Source organism: Tachypleus tridentatus, chromosome 9 (assembly GCF_004210375.1).
Source record: "Tachypleus tridentatus isolate NWPU-2018 chromosome 9, ASM421037v1, whole genome shotgun sequence".
NCBI lineage: Eukaryota > Metazoa > Arthropoda > Merostomata > Xiphosura > Limulidae > Tachypleus > Tachypleus tridentatus.
In genome coordinates, this window is record NC_134833.1 from 152,090,369 (window position 1) to 152,116,554 (window position 26,186).

Sequence of the window (26,186 nt, forward strand, 5' to 3'; positions counted from 1 at the left end):
TGTTACACAACAAACTATACATTACTAATCGGAATGTTACACAGTAAACAGTTCACTTCACGCCACGATGATACACATGAAACTATACATTTCTAATTGGAATGTTACACAGTAAACAGTTCACTTCACGCTACGATGTTACACAACAAACTATACATTTCTAATTGGAATGTTACACAGTAAACAGTTCACTTCACGCTAGGATGTTACACAAGAAACTATACATTACTAATCGGAATGTTACACAGTAAACAGTTCACTTCACGCTACGATGTTACACAAGAAACTATACATTTCTAATTGGAATGTTACACAGTAAACAGTTCACTTCACGCTACGATGTTACACATGAAACTATACATTTCTAATCGGAATGTTACACACAAAAACAGCTTGCTTCACGCTATGATGATACACAACAAACTGTACATTTCTAATCGGAATGTTACACAGTAAACAGTTCACTTCACGCTAGGATGTTACACAAGAAACTATACATTACTTATCGGAATGTTACACAGTAAACAGTTCACTTCACGCTACGATGTTACACAAGAAACTATACATTTCTAATCGGAATGTTACACACAAAAACAGTTTGCTTCACGCTACGATGTTACACAACAAACTATACATTACTAATCGGAATGCTACACAGTAAACAGTTCATTTCTTGGTACGATGCTATATAATAAACTATACATTTGTAACTGGTATATTACACAATAAACAGTTCACTTCAAGCTACAATGTTACACAAGGAGCTATTACACTTTTGATAACACCACCCTACGTATCCTACTGTGTCGACCTTCGTAACATCAGCTTACAACTCTGAATCTAACATCCCACGATGTGTAAACCAGATTGCAATGTTATACATATATTAATTTGTTTCAGGTTGACCTTACACAAATTGAGCTGTTTAATCACTCATATTCCTAGGGTAAGGGTTATATCCCTTAAGCCAAATTAACAGAGCGGTGTAGTAAAAAATATCTACCACTTACGTTCAGTTTAGTAACCCTGTATTATACTTGCATATGTGTTGCTTTATTTCACGTACAGTTTTGATTATTTTATGTTAACTACTGAACACGCTTTTCAGCCATAAATAACATGCCCTAGTACCTTCCTACTACGTTATGTATTAATGTGTCTGGATGCCTATAGATACCTATACATAGCTTTTAATAGCCATGCAAGCACCTGGACCAATGGAATAGTTTTCTCTTTCGTAAGCTCCGCCTTTTCAGACATCGTTTTTGTAATCATGGCAAATGATTGGTGTATCTGTATAGAATTCCACAGCGAAGGTGGGAACAACTCGCAGCAGGTTTATGGTTGCTCGCCACCCAACAAAGTTATCCCTCCGTCGCCTAGATACCCGTGCTCGAAGCTCGTAGTATTATAATACCGCGATCGTAACTTCTGGCTGTTCGAAGTGGGCTCGGAGCGTCAGGCTTGCACGGGCAACGGTTTCACAAAAGTTCGCCGTGCCTCATCACGTGATATTCCTAGTTCATTGTTTTCAAGAAAGATCGTGTGTAATAAGACGAATCTTTGTGTGTATTTTTGAAGGAGTTCAAACGATACTATTTTGATTTTACGGCCTCGGCCTCGACGGGTTACTAGGTAAGCGATCACCGATACCACTGCAGCATCCTGGCATTTCCAGCAGCCGGCATGTCTTTCACACCGTCAGGCTATCAGCCGACTTCTTCGCCAGGTGTGGCCTATCTGAAGTCTACCCCGTATTCTATGAACGGAATAGGTCTACCATCGCCAGGAGTCGACTTCCTACATCCGACTGTTGGTTATGCGGGTAAGCTACAGAGTTATGTGGTTTATTTGCTGTTTGTTTTTACACATTTTACTAATACCTCTGATATTCAAGGTATTTTAATAGCTCGTAGCTTTTCTGCATATTACATATCGCTATTTTTCACGTGCTATCACTCTATATTCGTATTAGGAATTTCGTAAAGCCGATTACCGGACAGCTCGTGTTATGACTGCTGTCATTCACAAAGTTGATTATTCCGTCTCTCTAATCTTAATACACGTCAATAGGAATGACTCAGGAGATTGTTTTTAACACTCGTTACTTTTACCATCATTGCTTAGCTCCATTCATCGAGGGATTATTGACTGACAAGTGAAACCGAAAGCTATTTAAAAAAAAAAAAGAAAGAGAAATCGCTAGTTTAAAAAGTGTTAGCCCTAAAGAACCCGTGATCGAATGCCCTATCCTTCGCTATTAATATAAAGCAAAGTAGTGCCTTTACACTTAAAGATGGCGTCTGCTATTCGTGTTTGTTGTACTGGCAAAACAGATTTCTATACCTGGAGCTTACAGATATTAATCACGATCGTATAGCTTGTATGGAACACTAGTGTTTACCCATGTAATTCATACTGAAAATCAAAGTTCTCCTATCTATAGCTTGTATGGAACACTAGGGTTTACCCATGTAATTCATACTGAAAATCAAAGTTCTCCTATCTATAGCTTGTATGGAACACTAGGGTTTACCCATGTAATTCATACTGAAAATCAAAGTTCTCCTATCTATAGCTTGTATGGAACACTAGTGTTTACCCATGTAATTCATACTGAAAATCAAAGTTCTCCTATCTATAGCTTGTATGGAACACTAGGGTTTACCCATGTAATTCATACTGAAAATCAAAGTTCTCCTATCTATAGCTTGTATGGAACACTAGTGTTTACCCATGTAATTCATACTGAAAATCAAAGTTCTCCTATCTATAGCTTGTATGGAACACTAGGGTTTACCCATGTAATTCATACTGAAAATCAAAGTTCTCCTATCTATAGCTTGTATGGAACACTAGGGTTTACCCATGTAATTCATACTGAAAATCAAAGTTCTCCTATCTATAGCTTGTATGGAACACTAGGGTTTACCCATGTAATTCATACTGAAAATCAAAGTTCTCCTATCTATAGCTTGTATGGAACACGAGGGTTTACCCATGTAATTCATACTGAAAATCAAAGTTCTCCTATCTATAGCTTGTATGGAACACTAGTGTTTACCCATGTAATTCATACTGAAAATCAAAGTTCTCCTATCTATAGCTTGTATGGAACACTAGTGTTTACCCATGTAATTCATACTGAAAATCAAAGTTCTCCTATCTATAGCTTGTATGGAACACTAGGGTTTACCCATGTAATTCATACTGAAAATCAAAGTTCTCCTATCTATAGCTTGTATGGAACACTAGGGTTTACCCATGTAATTCATACTGAAAATCAAAGTTCTCCTATCTATAGCTAGTATGGAACACTAGGGTTTACCCATGTAATTCATACTGAAAATCAAAGTTCTCCTATCTATAGCTTGTATGGAACACGAGGGTTTACCCATGTAATTCATACTGAAAATCAAAGTTCTCCTATCTATAGCTTGTATGGAACACGAGGGTTTTTCCCATGTAATTCATACTGAAAATCAAAGTTCTCCTATCTATAGCTTGTATGGAAAACTAGGGTTTTTCCATGTAATTCATATTGAAAATCAAAGTTCTCCTATCTGTAGCTTGTATGGAAAACTAAGGTTTTCCCATGTAATTCATATTGAGAATCAAAGTTCTCTTATCTATAGCTTGTATGGAACACTAGGGTTTTCCCATGTAATTCATATTGAGAATCAAAGTTCTTCTATCTGTAGCCTGTATGGAACACTAGGGTTTTCCCATGTAATTCATATTGAGAATCAAAGTTCTCCTATCTGTAGCCTGTATGGAACACTAGGGTTTTCCCGTGTAATTCATATTGAGAATCAAAGTTCTTCTATCTGTAGCCTGTATGGAACACTAGGGTTTTCCCATGTAATTCATATTGAGAATCAAAGTTCTCCTATCTGTAGCCTGTATGGAACACTAGGGTTTTCCCATGTAATTCATATTGAGAATCAAAGTTCTCCTATCTGTAGCCTGTATGGAACACTAGGGTTTTCCCATGTAATTTATATTCAGAATCAAAGTTCTCCTATATGTAGCTTGTGTGGAACACTAGGGTTTTCCCATGTAATTCATATTGAGAATCAAAGTTCTCCTATCTGTAGCCTGTGTGGAACACTAGGGTTTTCCCATGTAATTCATATTGAGAATCAAAGTTATCCTATCTGTAGCCTGTATGGAACACTAGGGTTTTCCCATGTAATTCATATTGAGAATCAAAGTTATCCTATCTGTAGCCTGTATGGAACACTAGGGTTTTCCCATGTAATTCATATTGAGAATCAAAGTTCTCCTATCTGTAGCCTGTATGGAACACTAGGGTTTTCCCATGTTGTTTACTCCGAACCATAAATTCTTTTCCACGTGGCACACACACACACTGATCAAATACGTTTTCTAATATAGTTCACACTAGTCATCAAGATATCACAATGTAGTTCACACTAATAATCAAAGTTTTCCTATGTAACTTACACTGAACACTCATGTGAACGTCACCTGTTGTCAGATAACATTACTGAATGATATACAATCTGAATATAAAATTAAGTTACATATAAACCTCCGTAAAATATCACAGCTCTGTACGTTTCAAAGCACCAGCACTACCTACTAATAGCTCTGCAAGTTTCAAACCATCAGAACCCTCACAAACTACAACATGGTCCCCACAAATAATCACAACTCTGTAAGTTTGAACCCGCTGGGGTTTCCACAAAACACAACAGCTTCGGTCAGTTCTTCAATTTTAATTTGTTTCAGGTGATGGTACATATAACATATATATATAGTGGAAACTTTATTACAGGTGTAGGGTCCACTGGTTTTGTAATTGCATGCCACTGAATCACGAATACCCGTATTATATAAGTTACCTATCTTTCTCTGCGTCTCTCTAGCAGAATTTACTTCATCTGGGAATTTAACATGTGGAATGAACACGCCAATCGTTCGTGAAATTGACGAGACCCCACCGAGGAGCTTGGTGGCTTCAGGTAGTTTGACACGCTTTATTGAAACAGTATTCAATAAAGAGGAAGATATTTCTCAGCTGTTTCGCCAATATCTACAGTTTTCATTTCATTCGTCTCTTTGACGTGTATGTCCAGAAGAAAAAATTCATCTACAACTGAGAATACATAACCTAACAATATATCAGAGTCCAGTAACAACACTTGGAGGGTTGTTTGCTCTCTCTTACAGGTATCATACACAAATACATCTTGTATTATAGGAACATTACCCACGTAACCTCACTTCTTTATATAACCATTTTGTTTTATGAACAACATAAAATGTTCACAGCTATGTCAGTAATCTTTTAGGTATTCATATCCTTTGAGAATCGTTAAATAATTTTAAGTTGAATCACGTGACAATAAAATGTCGTCGTCCCTACTATTTATTAAACTTATTTATATTGTAATAAAGTGTTATGGTTTCTAGTATTAATTTCAACTTAAAATAACAATAAAATGTCGTCGTTCCTACTATTTATTAAACTTATTTATATTGTAATAAAGTGTTACGGTTTCTAGTATAAATTTCAAAGTAAAATAGCAATAAAATGTCGTAGTCCCTAATATTTATTAAACTTATTTATATTGTAATAAAGTGTTACGGTTTCTAGTATTAATTTCAAATTAAAATAACAATAAAATGTCGTCGTTCTTACTATTTATTAAACTTATTTATATTGTAATAAAGTGTTATGGTTTCTAGTATAAATTTCAAAGTAAAATAGCAATAAAATGTCGTAGTCCCTAATATTTATTAAACTTATTTATATTGTAATAAAGTGTTATGGTTTCTAGTATAAATTTCAAAGTAAAATACCAATAAAATGTCGTAGTCCCTAATATTTATTAAACTTATTTATATTGTAATAAAGTGTTACGGTTTCTAGTATTAATTTCAAATTAAAATAGCAATAAAATGTCGTCATTCCTACTGTTTATTAAACTTATTTATATTGTAATAAAGTGTTATGGTTTCTAGTATTTATTTCAAATTAAAATAACAATAAAATGTCGTCGTTCCTACTATTTATTAAACTTATTTATATTGTAATAAAGTGTTATGGTTTCTAGTATTAATTTCAAATTAAAATAGCAATAAAATGTCGTCGTCCCTACTGTTTATTAAACTTATTTATATTGTAATAAAGTGTTATAGTTTCTAGTATTTATTTCAAATTGAAATAACAATAAAATGTCGTCGTTCCTACTATTTATTAAACTTATTTATATTGTAATAAAGTGTTATGATTTCTAGTATTAATTTCAAATTAAAATAGCAATAAAATGTCGTCATTCCTACTGTTTATTAAACTTATTTATATTGTAATAAAGTGTTATGGTTTCTAGTATTTATTTCAAACTTAAATAACAATAAAATGTCGTCGTTCCTACTATTTATTAAACTTATTTATATTGTAATAAAGTGTTATGGTTTCTAGTATTAATTTCAAATTAAAATAGCAATAAAATGTCGTCGTTCCTACTGTTTATTAAACTTATTTATATTGTAATAAAGTGTTATGGTTTCTAGTATTAATTTCAAATTAAAATAGCAATAAAATGTCGTCGTTCCTACTGTTTATTAAACTTATTTATATTGTAATAAAGTGTTACGGTTTCTAGTATAAATTTCAAAGTAAAATAGCAATAAAATGTCGTCGTTCCTACTATTTATTAAACTTATTTATATTGTAATAAAGTGTTATAGTTTCTAGTATTAATTTCAAATTAAAATAGCAATAAAATGTCGTCGTCCCTACTTTATTTATTAAACGTATTTATATTGTAATAAAGTGTTATGGTTTCTAGTATTTATTTCAAATGAAAATAACAATAAAATGTCGTCGTTCCTACTATTTATTAAACTTATTTATATTGTAATAAAGTGTTATGGTTTCTAGTATTAATTTCAAATTAAAATAGCAATAAAATGTCGTCGTCCCTACTGTTTATTAAACTTATTTATATTGTAATATAGTGTTATAGTTTCTCGTATTTATTTCAAATGAAAATAGCAATAAAATGTCGTCGTCCCTACTGTTTATTACACTTAATTATATTGTAATGAAGTGTTACGGTTTCTAGTATTTATTTCAAATGAAAATAGCAGTAAAATGTTGTCGTCCCTACTGTTTACTGACATTATTCAAATTACAATGTACTGTCATTGTCCCTAGAATTGGTATTAGAATTACTATTAGAGTTTTTGAAATAGTTATCAAGTACTATCTCTCCTTGTATTTACTCAAATTAATTATATAAAGTTTCATAGTGTTTCTACATAATGTTTTATCGTACTTAAGGGAGAGAATGGTAAGACATACATCCGGATGTTATCACGGTAGGAGTTGTATCCTGATAAAACAGTTTCGTGTTTTTAACAGGGCAACTGCTCCTTGGAATGAATTATCTACAGGTTTGATAGGTTCAGTTAATTTAAAGGAGATTGGAGTATTGGGAAACTTGATAAATATTTCAGTGATAGGAGCTGGTTGCGAGGTTGTTTTTTTTCATTTTAGTCGATGGGACAGCTTACTGGACTAAAGTAATCCTGACTGACCTTACATGTTTAGTTAAGTAACTTAGTATTCAGTAAAACAAGTCAAATGTGTTGTTACATTCAGTATTTCTCAAGGAAAATCACATATACATATAGAACACCTTAATTAAAGCACATGTTGTGCTCTCATTTGTAAAGTTAAAAACACCGTAGTTTTATACACAAGTAGTTTTGAGTAGTTTTATACAGAAGTAGTTTTGAGTAGTTTCATACAGAAGTAGTTTTGTACAGACGAGTTTCATTAAATAATACATTCTCTTTTTTGGAAAGACTGTTTTTTTTCTTACATCAAAATGTTCAGCCTTTCTGGCTAAATTTAAGTGACAACTTCTATTACAATTTTTGTGACTAAATTAGGAACTAATGAACGTCATTTTCTCTCTGAAGGACGGAATATAAACAATGAACATTTTCCCCTTCCCTCTGGCCCTTCCCTCGTAATATAGAGGGAGAGAACTCTGGTGTTCTTATAATGCTAAACGTCGGGTTTCGTTACACCCCGTAGGCACAGCAAAGATATCCCATTGAGTGGAACAAAAACGAACTTTCTGAAACTAAATATCAAACTTTGTTTTATTACTAGAATGTATAGGACTTAATAATATTCTAACTTGTTACTGCAGCAAAAAAATGCGTAACAAAAACTGCTATTGTGTGGTCAAGATGGAAAACACGTTGTATCGTCCAGGTGGGAAAATCTTAAAACATGTTATATCATTGTCAAGATAGCAGAGACTGAGAGAATGTTGATATGGAAAAAACGTTATAAATAATATTATTTTATTGTTAAGACGAGACAATGTAAAACTGATTTTAAATCACGAAAACATTATGTAAAACATGTTCAGTGACATGGTTCTGTCTTTTGTAGATTCTGTGTCACAGTTTAAAACATTATGTAAAACATGTTCAGTGACATGGTTCTGTCTTTTGTAGATTCTGTGTCACAGTTTAAAACATTATGTAAAACATGTTCAGTGACATGGTTCTGTCTTTTGTAGATTCTGTGTCACAGTTTAAAACATTATGTAAAACATGTTCAGTGACATGGTTCTGTCTTTTGTAGATTCTGTGTCACAGTTTAAAACATTGTGTAAAACATGTTCAGTGACATGGTTCTGTCTTTTGTAGATTCTGTGTCACAGTTTAACTCGTGAAATTTCTTCAATATATTAAAAAAACCAAAGCTGTCACACGTAGGGTTAACTCCAGCTGAAAGGTTTGACACAGTACTCTGGAACTTCTCGGCAAATATAACGGACATATGATCAAAATAGTTCACATTTTATACAAAATAGATTATAGAGGTTATTTGAAAACACCTTCATGGTGTTCAGTCTCAACGACAAGACATGAAACTCTAACATTCGGACCTCTGTTGAATTAATATATATTTTATGGTTTTGGTTTTCTTTCGTTATCGCTGGTTTAACTTCTGTCGAAACCATTACTTTGAAGCTGTAGAGTTGACTTTTTGTGGGTTTGTTTGTTGTTGTTTTTAGACGGTTCTCACACTTGTTGCTGAATATAATTTTAATAGTAGTAACAACAGTTACAGTAGATAGTGTGACTAGATGTATTCCACAAACAGTTGTTTACTGTAACTATAACATTATAGGTGTATTCCATGTACACTTGTTTACTGTAATTTTTACGTTATAGGTGTATTCCATGTACACTTGTTTACTGTAATTTTCACGTTATAGGTGTATTCCATGTAAACTTGTATACTGTAATATTAACGTTATAGGTGTATTCCATGTACACTTGTTTACTGTAATTTTTACGTTATAGGTGTATTCCACATACAGTTGTTTACTGTAGTTTTAACACTATAGATGTATTCCACAAACGATTGTTTACTGTAATATTAACGTTATAAGTGTATTCCACATACAGTTGTTTACTGTAATTTGAACGTTAGAGGTGTATTCCACAAACGATTGTTTGCTGTGACTTTAAGCTCAGCGGCGCGTCTGTAAATTATCACGCTACAAAACCGTGTTTCCACACTCGTGGACGCAGCACCGATAACTCATTGTGTAGCTTTGCGCATAACGACAATGAAATACACAAAATGGTTTTCAGTGCACGAACGAAGATTTTATTTCAAGGCTGAAAGTTTAGTAAGTTTTTAAACAGTTTTATAAGAAGAAAACTAAATAACATCAAGTTATTTTATTTTTCAATCTGCCAAAGCTAAACTTGATATAATCACGGCCCGCACGTGGTCCACGAGTTAGCGGTAAGTCCTGTTGATCTGATGGTTTTCTCTGGTCTCTATGTTCAAAATTAGTAACGACAGTATGTAAAAAAACAACCCTTGTTTACCTTTACGTGAAATTCTGGTTTGGTTTTAGTGTTAAACATGAAACTTCACAATGTGCTTTGTACACCATAGTTATGAAATCCCGTTTATAGCACAGAATAACTTCCAAAACGTGCATACTGGATAGATTTACACATTTTGATAAATCGTTTAAAAACAAACAAACGATCTTTACGCTCCAGATATGTATATAAAATATTTCATTTTAACCAACGTTACAAAGGCGAAACGCCTCTGCGGCTTCCTCAGGATGTATTTTGACCGTTTATTTGTTCATACATACATAATCAGTTTCAATAGACACGTGCCACATATGTCAGTTTCAGAACATGGCAGTAAAGTGAAGCACCCAAAGGCACAGCGGTATGTCTGCGGACTTACAACACTTGAATCTGAACTTCGATACCCGTTTTAGACAGAGCATAGATAGTCCATTTTGTATTACTTTATGCTAAACTTCAAACAAAAGAAACAATAAAATAAAAAATAACGTCTATAAAGCGTTCCGATACAAACATTAATTTTGGACGCATTAGTTAAATATCATTATATTCCAACTGTAACCTGAAAGACGGACACGCTAAAGTACAGGCCATGCATGGCCTGCACTCTGAAAATGAAAAGGATTTGCCTAAGAAAATCTGTTTGTTTGTTTGTTTTTGAATTTCGCACAAAGCTACTCGAGGGCTATCTATGCTAGCCGTCCCTAATTTAGCAGTGTAAGACTAGAGGGAAGGCAGCTAGTCATCACCACCCACCGCCAACTCTTGGGCTACTCTTTTACCAACGAAAGTAGGATTGACCGTCACATTATAACGCCCCCACGGCTGGGAGGGCGAGCATGTTTTGGCGCGACTCGGGCGCGAACCCGCGACCCTCAGATTACGAAGTGCACGCCTTAACGCGCTAGGCCATTAAGAAAAAACTAGACCCAGAAAAACAACACGACGTATTACTCCAGTCAGTAAAGAAGGAATCTTGACAGAGTTTTTTTAAAGGAAACAACTCTTTGACACGTCACTCGCTGTTACCGTGGTAACAAGAAAAATAGAATGATGTACAATGAAAAGGTAAATAGCTAGCTGTACAAGTGTTGTTACATCACAACTTTGCCGAATAGTGCAGTGTTTCCTAGGCGACAGACAACGAGGTGTGGGTGATTCGAGAAGGTGGAACACGGCGCGCGTGTCCTAAAAACAATAAAACCCTTTCGTAACTATTTTGGTACGTGCAAATAAGCATGTGCTTAGTAAGAAAATATGTCTTAACTTAGCTGTGATAAGCTACACACGTTGACAGTAAGACCAGGATTCTAGCAGGAAAAATTGACATCAGTAGTTTCGTTCGTATTTTATTGTGGTGCTGGATCACCGTTTTTATGTTTGTCGCTGCACCAGAAACAGTGGTCAATAGGTTTATTATTATTATTTTTATTCGTTCTAGCTGCGTCAGAAACAAACGTCAACGGGTTCTTTTTATTGTTTTTATTGGTTGTAGATGCGCCAGACACAGCCATCAGCGAGTTTTTTATTATTGTTTTTATTGGTTGTATCTGCATCAGAAACAGCGGTCAACGGGTTCTTTTTATTGTTTTTATTGGTTGTATCTGCATCAGAAACAGCGGTCAACGTGTTTATTATTATTATTTTTATTGGTTGTCGCCGCACCAAAGCAGACGATAGCGGGTTTTTCGATTTATTTCGTCTTTTGTGCCTTTTTGTCTTCACAATAACTTTCTAACATATTTCTGCAAAAACAAAATTACCTTGTACAACTTACGGTAGGTCTAATCCGTTGAGGTTCGTTTCTCCTGGTTTGTTTTCTACCTAGATAAACAACTAAATTCCGTGGGGTAACAAGCTTTAGTAAGTTGTATAATTGTTTCATGTCCGTTTTCACAGACATCGTGTTGTCTTTTTCTTCAGGTCTGATCCTGATCAAAGCTGTGTAATTTGTTCGCCAATGTTTCCTGCAGGCTTTGTTACAACGTGTGGCTCGGTAAAAGGAGTTGTTTCTAACCTTCAGGCAGATCATTAGTAGGTGATCCACTCACTTTATGTGTTCGTGCCTCATGCCGTGGGACAATTAAAATATTTCGGTTTTAAACATACACTGGATTTACAAACCTTAAAACACTCACATTCTATCTCCGGTTACATCAAAAGTTAAGCCTAGTAAGAAAAGCAAAATCAAAGAAAGTGACTGATTAGAAGTCCTTAATGTAAAAGTGGCTAGCAGGTGCTGTTGATCAAAATGCCTTGAAACTCTCTACGGCATTACTTCACGTTCTCCATTGCTCAGAAAAAAAAGGGATTTCCAGTCATCATTATGCGTAGGCTGAAAGAAAGATAGAAGTTAGTAGAATGAGATTAATGTAGATTTGTGTGATATAAGTACAATAGTAAAAATAGACTTATATTTCGGATACGAAAACAATACACGTGCGTGAAGTAGAAAAATTGCTTTTGTGGAGTTAATAATGCACATTTATACGAGGATAAAATGTGTACATGTGTAAGGGTAAAACTACACGTGTGTGGCTAATAAAGTACATTTGTGTCAAACTAAAAGGTACACTTGTTTGAGGTGTTAAAATACTGTCTTTTAGAGATAAAGAATTAGCGTTTCTAACTTTAGTATCGTTTAGTATTGGCTAAGACAGTAAAACTTGGAAATAATAAATAGCTTTAAGTTCACTTATGTTGGATCTTTATAAACAAAAGGAGTCATGTATAAAACAACAAGTTTAACTGCTTGACACCATACCACAGAGAAACCAATTATGTCTGTTACTGTTAATCCGGTGTAGTCTGTTTCACCGCTGTCTCATCACCACGTGTGTGGTGAAATGAAACAATCGCTCGTTTGTAGCGTATCGGAAACAGTAGTGTATTTACTGTAAAATAATTAGGTATACTTAAATTATATAAAAATATATTAGTATTGTCTGTTGTATGTCCATGTACTCCAGCTAGTAATAAAAATTGTTAATTTACATAACTTCCATCCAGAGGACGGGTACTCCAGCTAGTAAAAAAATTGTTAATTTACATAACTTCCATCCATAGGACGGGTACTTCAGCTAGTAATAAAAATTGTTAATTTACATAACTTCCATCCATAGGACGGGTACTCCAGCTAGTAATAAAAATTGTTAATTTACATAACTTCCATCCATAGGACGGGTACTCCAGCTAGTAATAAAAATTGTTAATTTACATAACTTCCATCCACAGGACGGGTACTTCAGCTAGTAATAAAAATTGTTAATTAACATAACTTCCATCCATAGGACGGGTACTCCAGGTAGTAATAAAAATTGTTAATTTACATAACTTCCATCCATAGGACGGGTACTCAGGTAGTAATAAAATTGTTAATTTACATAACTTCCATCCACAGGACGGGTACTTCAGCTAGTAATAAAAATTGTTAATTTACATAACTTCCATCCAGAGGACGGGTACTCCAGCTACTGATAAAAATTGTTAATTTACATAACTTCCATCCACAGGACGGGTACTCCAGGTAGTAATAAAAATTGTTAATTTACATAACTTCCATCCAGAGGACGGGTACTCCAGCTAGTGATAAAAATTGTTAATTTACATAACTTCCATCCAGAGGACGGGTACTCCAGCTAGTAATAAAAATTGTTAATTTACATAACTTCCATCCAGAGGACGGGTACTCCAACTAGTAATAAAAATTGTTAATTTACATAACTTCCATCCATAGGACGGGTACTCCAGCTAGTAATAAAAATTGTTAACTAACATAACTTCCATCCAGAGGACGGGTACTTCAGCTAGTAATAAAAATTGTTAATTAACATAACTTCCATCCATAGGACGGGTACTCCAGCTAGTAATAAAATTGTTAACTAACATAACTTCCATCCATAGGACGGGTACTCCAGCTAGTAATAAAAATTATTAATTAACATAACTTCCATCCATAGGACGAGTACTTCAGCTAGTAATAAAAATTGTTAATTTAAATAACTTCCATCCAGAGGACGGGTACTCCAGCTAGTAATAAAAATTGTTAATTTACATAACTTCCATCCAGAAGACGGGTACTTCAGCTAGTAATAAAATTGTTAATTAACATAATTTCCATCCATGGGACGGGTACTCCAGCTAGTAATAAAAATTGTTAACTAACATAACTTCCATCCATAGGACGGGTACTCCAGCTAGTAATAAAAATTATTAATTAACATAACTTCCATCCATAGGACGAGTACTCCAGCTAGTAATAAAAATTATTAATTAACATAACTTCCATCCATAGGACGAGTACTTCAGCTAGTAATAAAAATTGTTAATTTACATAACTTCCATCCAGAGGACGGGTACTCAGCGAGTAATAAAATTGTTCATTTACATAACTTCCATCCATAGGACGGGTACTCCAGCTAGTAATAAAAATTGTTAATTTACATAACTTCCATCCAGAGGACAGGTACTCCAGCTAGTAATAAAAATTGTTAATTTACATAACTTCCATCCATAGGACGGGTACTTCAGCTAGTAATAAAAATGCTTCTTTTAAAACACGCAACAAACATTTATATTTTGCTCAGAATCTAGATGTGAAATGTACCATTTGTTCCTTGATTCAATAACGTCTGTGTTAAATGGTTTCGTTCGTACGAAGATTTGCGTAGCCTACTACACAGTCTCGTGGTTATTATGATGAATTTTATGACGAGGAAGGAAATAGCAATCGACTACTCACATGATATCGCTTTAAGACCAAGCATAATTACATCGCTTTAAGACCAATCATAATTACTGACAAAGTTATTCATTGATAATATATAAACCTGAGTATATTAGAGACATCTGAGAATCAAGGTCCCAACAAAAGTTATTTTAACAGTTTGCAAGAATAACGTGTTTGTTAGCTAATATCGAGTTGTTTCTTTAAATTTTGTGCAAAGCTACAAGAGAGCTATTTGCGTCAGCCGTCCCTAATTTAATAGTGTAAGACTGGAGGGAAGGCAGCTAATTAGTCATCACCACCCACCGCCAACTCTTGAGTTACTCTTTTACCAACGAATTGTGGGATTACGAGTCGAGCGCTTTAACCAACTAGCCATAGGCTAATGTCGATTGGTGACAAAAAAAAAACGTGAATGACTTATCTGTAGCACTACAAACCTAGGTGTGTATTAACTACTGTTACCTTTACAAGTTATTAGAGACGTGTGTATTAACTACTGTTACCTTTACAAGTTATTACAGACGTGTGTATTAACTACTGTTACTTTTACAAGTTATTAGAGACGTGTGTATTAACTACAGTTACCTTTACAAGTTATTACAGATGTGTGTATTGACTACTGTTACCTCTACAAGTTATTAGAGACGTGTGTATTAACTACTGTTACCTTTACAAGTTATTACAGATGTGTGTATTAACTACTGTTACCTTTACAAGTTATTAGAGACGTGTGTATTAACTACTGTTACCTTTACAAGTTATTACAGACGTGTGTATTAACTACTGTTACCTTTACAAGTTATTACAGACGTGTGTATTAACTACTGTTACTTTTACAAGTTATTAGAGACGTGTGTATTAACTACTGTTACCTTTACAAGTTATTACAGATGTGTGTATTGACTACTGTTACCTCTACAAGTTATTAGAGACGTGTGTATTAACTACTGTTACCTTTACAAGTTATTAGAGACGTGTGTATTAACTACTGTTACCTTTACAAGTTATTAGAGACGTGTGTATTAACTACTGTTACCTTTACAAGTTATTAGAAACGTGTGTATTAACTACTGTTACCTTTACAAGTTATTAGAGACGTGTGTATTAACTACTGTTACCTTTACAAGTTATTACAGACGTGTCTATTAACTACTGTTACCTTTACAAGTTATCACAGACGTGTGTATTAACTACTGTTACCTTTACAAGCTATTACAGATGTGTGTATTAACTACTGTTACCTTTACAAGTTATTACAGACGTGTCTATTAACTACTGTTACCTTTACAAGTTATTACAGATATGTGTATTAACTACTGTTACCTTTACAAGTTATTACAGATGTGTGTATTAACTACTGTTACCTTTACAAGCTATTACAGATGTGTGTATTAACTACTGTTACCTTTACAAGCTATTAAAGACGTGTGTATTAACTACTGTTACCTTTACAAGTTATTAGAAACGTGTGTATTAACTACTGTTACCTTTACAAGCTATTACAGATGTGTGTATTAACTACTGTTACCTTTACAAGCTATTAGAGACGTGTGTATTAACTACTGTTATCTTTACAAGCTATTACAGATGTGTGTATTAACTACTGTTATTTTTACAAGTTATTAGAGACGTGTGTATTAACTACTGTTACCTTTACAAGTTATTAGAGACGTGTGTATTAACTACTGTTACATTTACAAGTTATTACAGATGTGTGTATTAACTACTGTTTTAAATTGTTTAATACATGTTGATTTACTAGATTACTGTGACCAAGAACATTATTTAATACATGTTGATTTACTAGATTACTGTGACCAAGAACATTATTTAATACATGTTGATTTACTAGATCACGGTAACCAAGAACATTGTTTAATACATCTTGATTTACTCGATCACTGTAACCAAGAACATTATTTAATACATGTTGATTTACTAGATCACTGTGACCAAGAACATTATTTAATACATGTTGATTTACTAGATCACTGTAACCAGGAACATTGTTTAATACATCTTGATTTATTAGATCACTGTAGCCAGGAACATTGTTTAATACATCTTGATTTGTTAGATCACTGTAGCCAGGAACATTGTTTAATACATGTTGATTTACTAGACCACTGTAACCAGTAACATTGTTTAATACATGTTGATTTACTAGATCACTGTAACCAGTAACATTGTTTAATACATGTTGATTTACTAGATCACTGTAACCAGTAACATTGTTTAATACATGTTGATTTACTAGATCACTGTAACCAGGAACATTGTTTAATACATCTTGATTTATTAGATCACTGTAACCAGGAACATTGTTTAATACATCTTGATTTACTAGATCACTGTAACCAGTAACATTGTTTAATACATGTTGATTTACTAGATCACTGTAACCAGGAACATTGTTTAACACATGTTGATTTACTAGATCACTGTAATCAGGAACATTGTTTAATACATCTTGATTTATTAGATCACTGTAGCCAGGAACATTGTTTAATACATGTTGATTTACTAGATCACTGTAACCAGTAACATTGTTTAATACATGTTGATTTACTAGATCACTGTAACCAGGAACATTGTTTAACACATGTTGATTTACTAGATCACTGTAACCAGTAACATTGTTTAATACATGTTGATTTACTAGATCACTGTAACCAGGAACATTGTTTAATACATCTTGATTTATTAGATCACTGTAGCCAGGAACATTGTTTAATACATCTTGATTTACTAGATCACTGTAGCCAAAAACATTGTTTAATACATCTTGATTTACTAGATCACTGTAACCAGGAACATTGTTTAATACATCTTGATTTATTAGATCACTGTAGCCAGGAACATTGTTTAATACATCTTGATTTGTTAGATCACTGTAACCAGGAACATTGTTTAATACATCTTGATTTACTAGGTCACTGTAGCCAGGAACATTGTTTAATACATCTTGATTTGTTAGATCACTGTAACCAGGAACATTGTTTAATACATCTTGATTTGTTAGATCACTGTAGCCAGGAACATTGTTTAATACATCTTGATTTGTTAGATCACTGTAACCAGGAACATTGTTTAATACATCTTGATTTGTTAGATCACTGTAACCAGGAACATTGTTTAATACATCTTGATTTGTTAGATCACTGTAACCAGGAACATTGTTTAATACATGTTGATTTATTAGATCACTGTAACCAGGAACATTGTTTAATACATCTTGATTTGTTAGATCACTGTAACCAGGAACATTGTTTAATACATCTTGATTTGTTAGATCACTGTAACCAGGAACATTGTTTAATACATCTTGATTTGTTAGATCACTGTAACCAGGAACATTGTTTAATACATCTTGATTTGTTAGATCACTGTAACCAGGAACATTGTTTAATACATCTTGATTTACTAGATCACTGTAACCAGGAACATTGTTTAGTACATCTTGATTTGTTAGATCACTGTAACCAGGAACATTGTTTAATACATCTTGATTTGTTAGATCACTGTAGCCAGGAACATTGTTTAATACATCTTGATTTGTTAGATCACTGTAACCAGGAACATTGTTTAATACATGTTGATTTGTTAGATCACTGTAACCAGGAACATTGTTTAATACATCTTGATTTGTTAGATCACTGTAACCAGGAACATTGTTTAATACATGTTGATTTATTAGATCACTGTAACCAGGAACATTGTTTAATACATCTTGATTTGTTAGATCACTGTAACCAGGAACATTGTTTAATACATCTTGATTTACTAGATCACTGTAACCAGGAACATTGTTTAATACATCTTGATTTGTTAGATCACTGTAACCAGGAACATTGTTTAATACATCTTGATTTATTAGATCACTGTAACCAGGAACATTGTTTAATACATCTTGATTTATTAGATCACTGTAACCAGGAACATTGTTTAATACATCTTGATTTACTAGATCACTGTAACCAGGAACATTGTTTAATACATCTTGATTTGTTAGATCACTGTAACCAGGAACATTGTTTAATACATCTTGATTTATTAGATCACTGTAACCAGGAACATTGTTTAATACATCTTGATTTATTAGATCACTGTAACCAGGAACATTGTTTAATACATCTTGATTTACTAGATCACTGTAACCAGGAACATTGTTTAATACATCTTGATTTATTAGATCACTGTAACCAGGAACATTGTTTAATACATCTTGATTTACTAGATCACTGTAACCAGGAACATTGTTTAATACATCTTGATTTGTTAGATCACTGTAACCAGGAACATTGTTTAATACAATTAAACTTTTCTATAAAATAAAACTTTGAATAACATGTATCGAATAACTTGTATTGAATGACATGAACTGAATAACGTATTGAATGACATGAACTGAATAACGTATTGAATCACAGGTATTGAATAACGTGTCGAATCACATGTATTGGAAGGAATAGGCTCAGGGAACGAAAGGCGACGTTCTCATTCGTTGCACGGCCAACAACGTGACTGTCGGACTGTGCGTTGTGCTACAACGTGAGAGGTTAACCATGTGACTGTCGGTCTATGCGTTGTGCTACAACGTGACAGTCTTGATAGGATTTTAAAAGTACTTTGCTATCCCATATCACTTGCTTGACCGCATATTCGTTGTTGTTTTCAAGTTTAAGTTAAAAAGAAACAAATCTTTTCACTCTAGCGTATATTTTTACCCAGAGTTTCTAAATCAGTGGCAACCCAGCAACTGGAGATAATAAATAATGACGTTATCCTAACGCTGTTCGATTCCATGATGAAATATAATTCAGTTGAAGTGTGCTCGAAATTCGTTATTTGTATTTGTGTATGGGTACGATAGGATAATACATTGTCGCTTTTGTCGTGGAACAAGTGTTGTGAAAGTGTAATCTATACTGAGGCCAATATATCAAACTGAGGCTGGAAGGACTGAGGTTCGAGACGTAGTGCTACTCAAACTGCTTCGAACTTCACATGTGTATGTGTTTAAAAAGTGGCTGTCAGTGTCGCTGTTCGATTAAATGTGGCCACTTTAGATGACGGATGCCGCCAACTGATTGTCATCTTTTCTGTTGGTGGCATGGCCAGATGTGATAAGGCGTTAGACTCGTAATCTGAGGGTCACGGGTTCGAATCCCCGTGGCACCAAAATGCTCGTCCTTTCAGCCTTGGGGGCGTTATAAGGTGACGGTCAATCCAACTATTCGTTGGTAAAAGAGTTGTCCACGAGTTGGTGGTAGGTGGTGATGACTAGCTACCTTCCCTTTAATCTTACACTGCTAAATTAGGGACGATTAGCGCAGATAGCTCTTGTGCAGCTTTGCGTGAAATAAAAAAAAACAAACAAAAACAATCATTTTGCAGTTCGAACTTAGGAACGATTCTGCGTGAGCCATAAGTGTATCTGAACCTGGCCCACTGTGTTTTTCAGGTGAAAACACAAGGAAACAGAAAGTACGGATGTCTTATAAATTAACACTTAAATTGTGACTATTGTATATGAAACTAATTAGAAAGCAGCGCCCATTACACCCTAGTGTCGAACACCCTCCTTGTGCAGGTGTCCAAGGAAAGAAGGAATCCGGTGTTTTAACATTTCTTGAACATATCGAGTTTTTCAAATGACATATTCGATCAAGTTCTCCCCAGATATTACAATTTTACGAAAATTATTTGAAAGTATTTAAAATCCAGAAGTCTTTTGGTAACAGTGCCTCCAAGTTGATAAGATAATTTGAAAGTCGAGAATTCCTGGTTAGGAATATTTCTTATTGGTTGATACGGTAATATTTAACATAGGTTCATTTCTAAACCTCTCATTATTGTGGTTAACGGATAACTAATTATTTAGCCTCGTGAATTTTTGGATGTTATGTTAAAAATTACATGATTGACCAATATTGTAAACCATTTTTATATATCCAGTGTCGCTCTGTTCCAGGAAAGACTTTAAATTGAACCAAACAGTTGAAACCTCACTGACCATTACTTTCAGCCTGGTTGTATTTAGTACTATTATATCAGACTGTATATATTGGATTATCACAAGATTAACCGGCGTCTTTGTTTCACATTCGGCTGCTTGGTGTTCCAGGAAACGGGAAATTCCACCTCTCTCCTTATGTTTGCTTTCCTATTATGCTTTTTGTCTTTACCTTTTTTTTTCTGTTAGAACACGTGACTTGATACCTAAGGGTCTTTGGTTTGAATCCTCACCTCACTAAAGATGTTTTCCCTTTCAGCCGTGGGGGCGTTATAATGTGACGGTCAATCCCACTATTCGTTGGTAAAAGAGTAGCCCAAGAGTTGGCGATGGGTGGTGATGACTAGCTCCCTTCCCTCTAGTCTTACACTGCTAAATCAAGGACGGCTAACGCAGATAGCCCTTGTGTAGCTTTGCGCGAATTTCATAAAACAAACAATCTCAGTGAGCGACGAATTTGAAAGGAAACAAACAAACATTAAATATCTATGTTTGTTAAATATTCTTCCATAAGATGTTAGCAGCGGTCATTCAGTTCTGTGAATACTGGTTAACTTAACGTTACTTGTCAGGGCAAAACAGCAAAATACATGTTAACGTTATTTGTTAGGGCAAAACAGCAAAATACATGTTTACGTTACTTGTTTGGGCAAAACAATAAAATACATGTTAACGTTACTTGTTAGGGTAAAACAGTAAAATACATGTTCCAACTTGTGTTTACAACCTGATATTTGATACCCGTGCCTCGCATAACGATGCTCCCCATGGGAGTTGTTTAGGCTTAACAACTATCTGAAATACAGTTGCGAGATATATATGTGTGTATTTTCATAATTTATATATGGTATTTAAAACTTGAAGGTATATAAAAGTTAATAATATGCAAGTGAGAGGTTGACAACAACTCGTGTATTTAATTAATGACAAACTTTTATTTAAAAAAAAAGTTATTTATTTCTAATTAAACACAAAACTAGACAAAGGACTATCTGTGTTCTGATCGCTACTTGTATCGAAACCCGATTTCTAGCGTTGGGAGTCTGCAAGCATATCGCTGTGCCATTAAGGGACTATTCAAAAAAGTGTAGATATACCAAATTAAACATTCATATTTTTTAAAATAAGTATTTATCGAAATGTATATTTATTTTCACTATGTCTATTGCAATTTAAGAAAAAACAAACAATTTTAGATTATCCTTGTAGTATATTATTTTTCTTTGACTTTTTATTTATTTTCATATGGCACGTAAGTGTTTTGATTTGCAAGCATTTTTAGAGAATCCGGGACAACTGGCAAGCCTCCTGGTAATCAAGATACTGTATACACTGCTGGCCAAAATCTTAAGGCCAATAAATATAAAGAAAAAATATACATTTTGCGTTGTTAGACTCAACCACTTATTTGAGTAGAGCTTCGAAAGATGAAAATAAGAAAAGGGAAAATAAAAAAAAACTTTTTTAGCATTTAATAGGGAAAATGTGAACACTATGAAATTAACCTAAATACGAGCTGGTCAAAAGTTTAAGACCAAACTGAAACGAAGCGTTAATCGGTAAACACGTAACGAAATTTAGTCATTTGTGTTCAAGCATTAGCGTTGTCAACATCTCTCACTGACATCTCCTGTGTTACATTGGGTAAAAACATGGCAAAGTCTAAAAATTTGACAGAGTTTGAACGTGGCAGAGTTGTCGAGTTGCAAAAGCAAAGTCTCTCTCAACGTGCCATCGCTGTTGAGATTTGGTGTAGTGAAACTGCTGCTGCAATTTTTTAAAAGATCCTGAGGGATACGGAACGAAAATTTCAAGTGGCCGGCCCAAGAAACTTTCGCCGGCGTTGAGCAGGAGGATTCGACGGGCTGTCCGGCAAGACACCAGCCGATCGTCGAACCAGATTAAGGCCCTTACGAACTCAGAATGCAGCTGAAGAACAATAAGACGGCATCTCCGAGAGAAAGGCTTTAAAAACCGTAAACGTCTTCAAAGGCCACGTCTCCTTCCACACCACGAAACAGCTCGATTAAACTTTGCTCGAAAGCACCAAACATGGGACGTAAAAAAGTGGAAGACGGTTTTGTTCTCTGATGAGAAGAAATTTAACCTGGAGTGTCCAGATGGCTTCCAATGTTACTAGCACGATAAGGATATCACACCGGAGACATTTTCTACACGACACTGTGGAGGAGGTTCCATCATGATCTGGGGTGCTTTCTCCTTCCATAGAACAATGGAGCTTCAGGTTATACAGGGGTGTCAAACAGCAGCTGGCGACATTGGCATATTGGAAGGAGTATCCTTATTGACTGAAGGCCCTCACTTGTGTGGAAATGACTGGATCTTTCAGCAGGACAATGCTACAATCCACAATGTCTGCAGGACAAAGGACATTTTCATGGCGAATAACATGATTCTTTTGGACCATCCAGCGTGTTCACCCAAACTGAACTTCATTGAAAATGTTTGGGGGTATATGGCAAGGGAAGTCTATAGAAATGGACGTCAATTCCAAACAGTGCATGACCTTCGTGAAGCCATCTTCACCACTTGGAATAACGTCCCAGCCAGCCTTCTGCAAACCCTTATATCGACCACGCTAAAGCGAATGTTTGAAGTTATTCGCAATGACGACCGTGCAACTCACTACTGAGACCTCTTGTTAGGCATTTCCTACCCTGTATGGGACTTCTTCTTGGTACGGTCTTAAACTTTTGACCAGCTACTATTTAGGCTAATTTTATTGTGTTCACATTTTCCCTATTAAATACTAAAACAGTTTTTTTTTCTTATTTTCATCTTTCGAAGCTCTATTCAAATAAGTGGTAGAGTCTAACAACGCAAAATGAATATTTTTTCTTTCTGTTCACCGGCCTTAAGATTTTGGCCAGCAGTGTATGATTCTGTAAAACAACAACAACAACAAAAAGAGTCATATACAAGTGTAATGGATCTACCGTGTATTTTAATACACTAAGATGTGTTTCAGTTTGATGCATGTGACGTATATTGTTAGATGCGTAATGCGAAAGTCCCACTTCTTCTTTAAAGTTGTAGAAGATTCGCGAGAGGGAGAATCGACAATATGCGTTTTAAGAAAATGCTAGCCTGTTTTCGAACATTGTTGAAACTTCGAGAATCTCGCGTGATTGGTTTATAAAGCCGACACGCCGAGAGACAATTATTATTAGTAGTAGTAGTCAGCTACAGTCTGTGTGCTATAGGCCTCGGAAGTTATAATTGTGATTAACGTTTATTAATCGGAAAACTAGAGAGTTTTGATCAGGAACGTTTATAGATTTCGAGCATTACAAATTGTTGAACTTCAGTGAATCATTTCGGACGTTATTATTTCTACGGGACATTAAATATCTTCTTTAATAGGAAGTGAACTTAAAACCGATGTGAGGCCAGCTAAGAAGAAACAGCGTTAGCTCAAGCGAGGCGTGAGAAAATCAACCCAGAATTAATTTGCTCGTCGTGAACCCGGACCATCAATAAAATATTCAGTGGAAGACCAGATAAAAGCCTCAGTATAGTTTGTAAAACACTCGTATATTGTTTTTTTGAATTTTGCACAAAGCTACTCGAGGGCTATCTGTGCTAGCCGTCCCTAATTTAGCAGTGTAAGACTAGAGGGAAGGCAGTTAGTCATCACCACCCACCGCCAACTCTTGGGCTACTCTTTTACCAACGAATAGTGGGATTGACCGTCACATTATAACGCCCCCACGGCTGAAAGGGCGAGCATGTTTGGCGCGACGGGGATGAGAACCCGCGACCCTCAGATTACGAGTCGCACGCCTTAACACGCTTGGTCATGCCGGGCCACTCTCGTATATAAACTGTCATTTGTAATAACCATTATTAATAACCGTTATTATAAACTATAGTTTTTTATACTAAAATGTATTTGTGTTAAAAAAGAAAACTGTATCATTCTTGTTGGCAAATAACATAAATTTGATATACATATTAACATTTAGTTATCTTCTGACTTTAAATTCCCAGATATTTGAAATAGCAGTGCGTGACATTGTATATAGTAGACTCGTTCAGGATAAATTATAATACGTAACCCATGTTTCATATATATGAAAGATATATATGAATATTTTTAATTTAAAGTTTGGAGCCACCGTATATCATGGACGCTTTGCGCCTGGTAATAAAACGGCCACTGTAACAATATGATGTGCCTATGTTGTACTTGAGGCAACTGGAAGGTGACAACAAAAACTCAGGTGTTTATGGATTGATATACATTTGTACTGATGTTATCTTATAAGCAAACTGCAAATAAATCACAAGATACCATCAAATAAAGAAGTTACTAAATCGAATTATTTTATTTTTCCCTTTTAAAATAAGTACTTCACTACATGATCAACCAGCTATATTGCTTTAAAACGCGCAGAAAATGCGAGATAAAAGTGTAAGAAACCAGAAACGAGGGTAACAAAATGTATGAAAACTTTGAATTTGGCAAAGTGTTACGGGCCTAAATACCTGTTTGTAGTGTTACGGGCCTAAATACTTGTTTGTAGTGTTACGGGCCTAAATACTTGTTTGTAGTGTTACGGGCCTAAATACTTGTTTGTAGTTCAACGGGAGGGTTTAGGCGCGAAACGTTGTGTTAAAGTTTTCATAGGCTTTATTACCGTTATATCTAGTGTTTCTTTCTTTCTTACATTTTGCTACGTTACTTGACTATTATTGTAAGTACTATATGATTTATTACCAAGTGTAAACTTCTACAAATATGCTAAAGTAATATTCAAGATAGAGACATAGCAACATACCAGTGGATACCTGCTTGGTAATTTTCAAATGTATTCTCACTGGTTTCACGAGATATTACGTCTATAATCAGATACAACATCGCTCACTATCCGTATTTGGTTTTGAATACACTAAAAATTTTCCGTTGATTGTTTTGCCGACAACATTGTAGACTGATATGTGATATAAATTTATTTCATCTATATATTTATTTTAATTAAAATCATCTTTATAATATCTTTTCGAAAACTGTGTAACAACTAATGAAAAAAAAACAACAAAACGAAACAGCCGATCGTCAACAAAATAAATAATTAGCCCAATTTCCAAAAGTCTAAAAATAATAATTAAAACAGCATATTCCCAAGTCATAATGAAAATATACTTTTTTTTGTAGGTATTAATACTGGTAAAATGAAAGTACAGCGTGTAAAACATTATCTCTCAGACAAATGTTTAGACCTGATTTTTCAAAAAATTATTCGTAAAAAATGTTCAGAACAGAGCCTGCAGGCTTTTGTTGGATACCACTTGAAACTTCAAGTATTTACAATCCATTTTTTTTAACAATTTGTCTGTTTTTTTTTCTTCGTGAAAAGCTGTATGATATTTTAAAATGCGTTACATAGATTGATATGGCAGTTACTGTATATTAAACCAAATGAAAACTCCGATCTTTGAAACGGAAATTCTATGTACTCAAAAGTCAAAGTTCGTCTAAATTAGATAACGCTACAGCCAATAGCAATTGAATTC

General features: G+C 34.4%; 1 protein-coding gene across 3 annotated transcripts in view; it reads left to right on the plus strand.

The window, feature by feature from the left end:
• Positions 1-1,341: 1,341 nt before the first annotated feature.
• Positions 1,342-26,186, plus strand: part of LOC143226667 (homeobox protein OTX2-B-like) — a 57,418-nt gene continuing 32,573 nt past the window's right edge. For all 3 annotated transcript variants that reach the window (XR_013014704.1, XR_013014705.1, XM_076457921.1), the window contains exon 1: positions 1,342-1,825. Coding sequence is in view for 1 of the 3 variants with exons in the window: in XM_076457921.1 (XP_076314036.1) it covers positions 1,687-1,825 (139 nt within the window). In the remaining 2 variants the exon portion in view is untranslated. The remainder of the gene's footprint in view (positions 1,826-26,186) is intronic.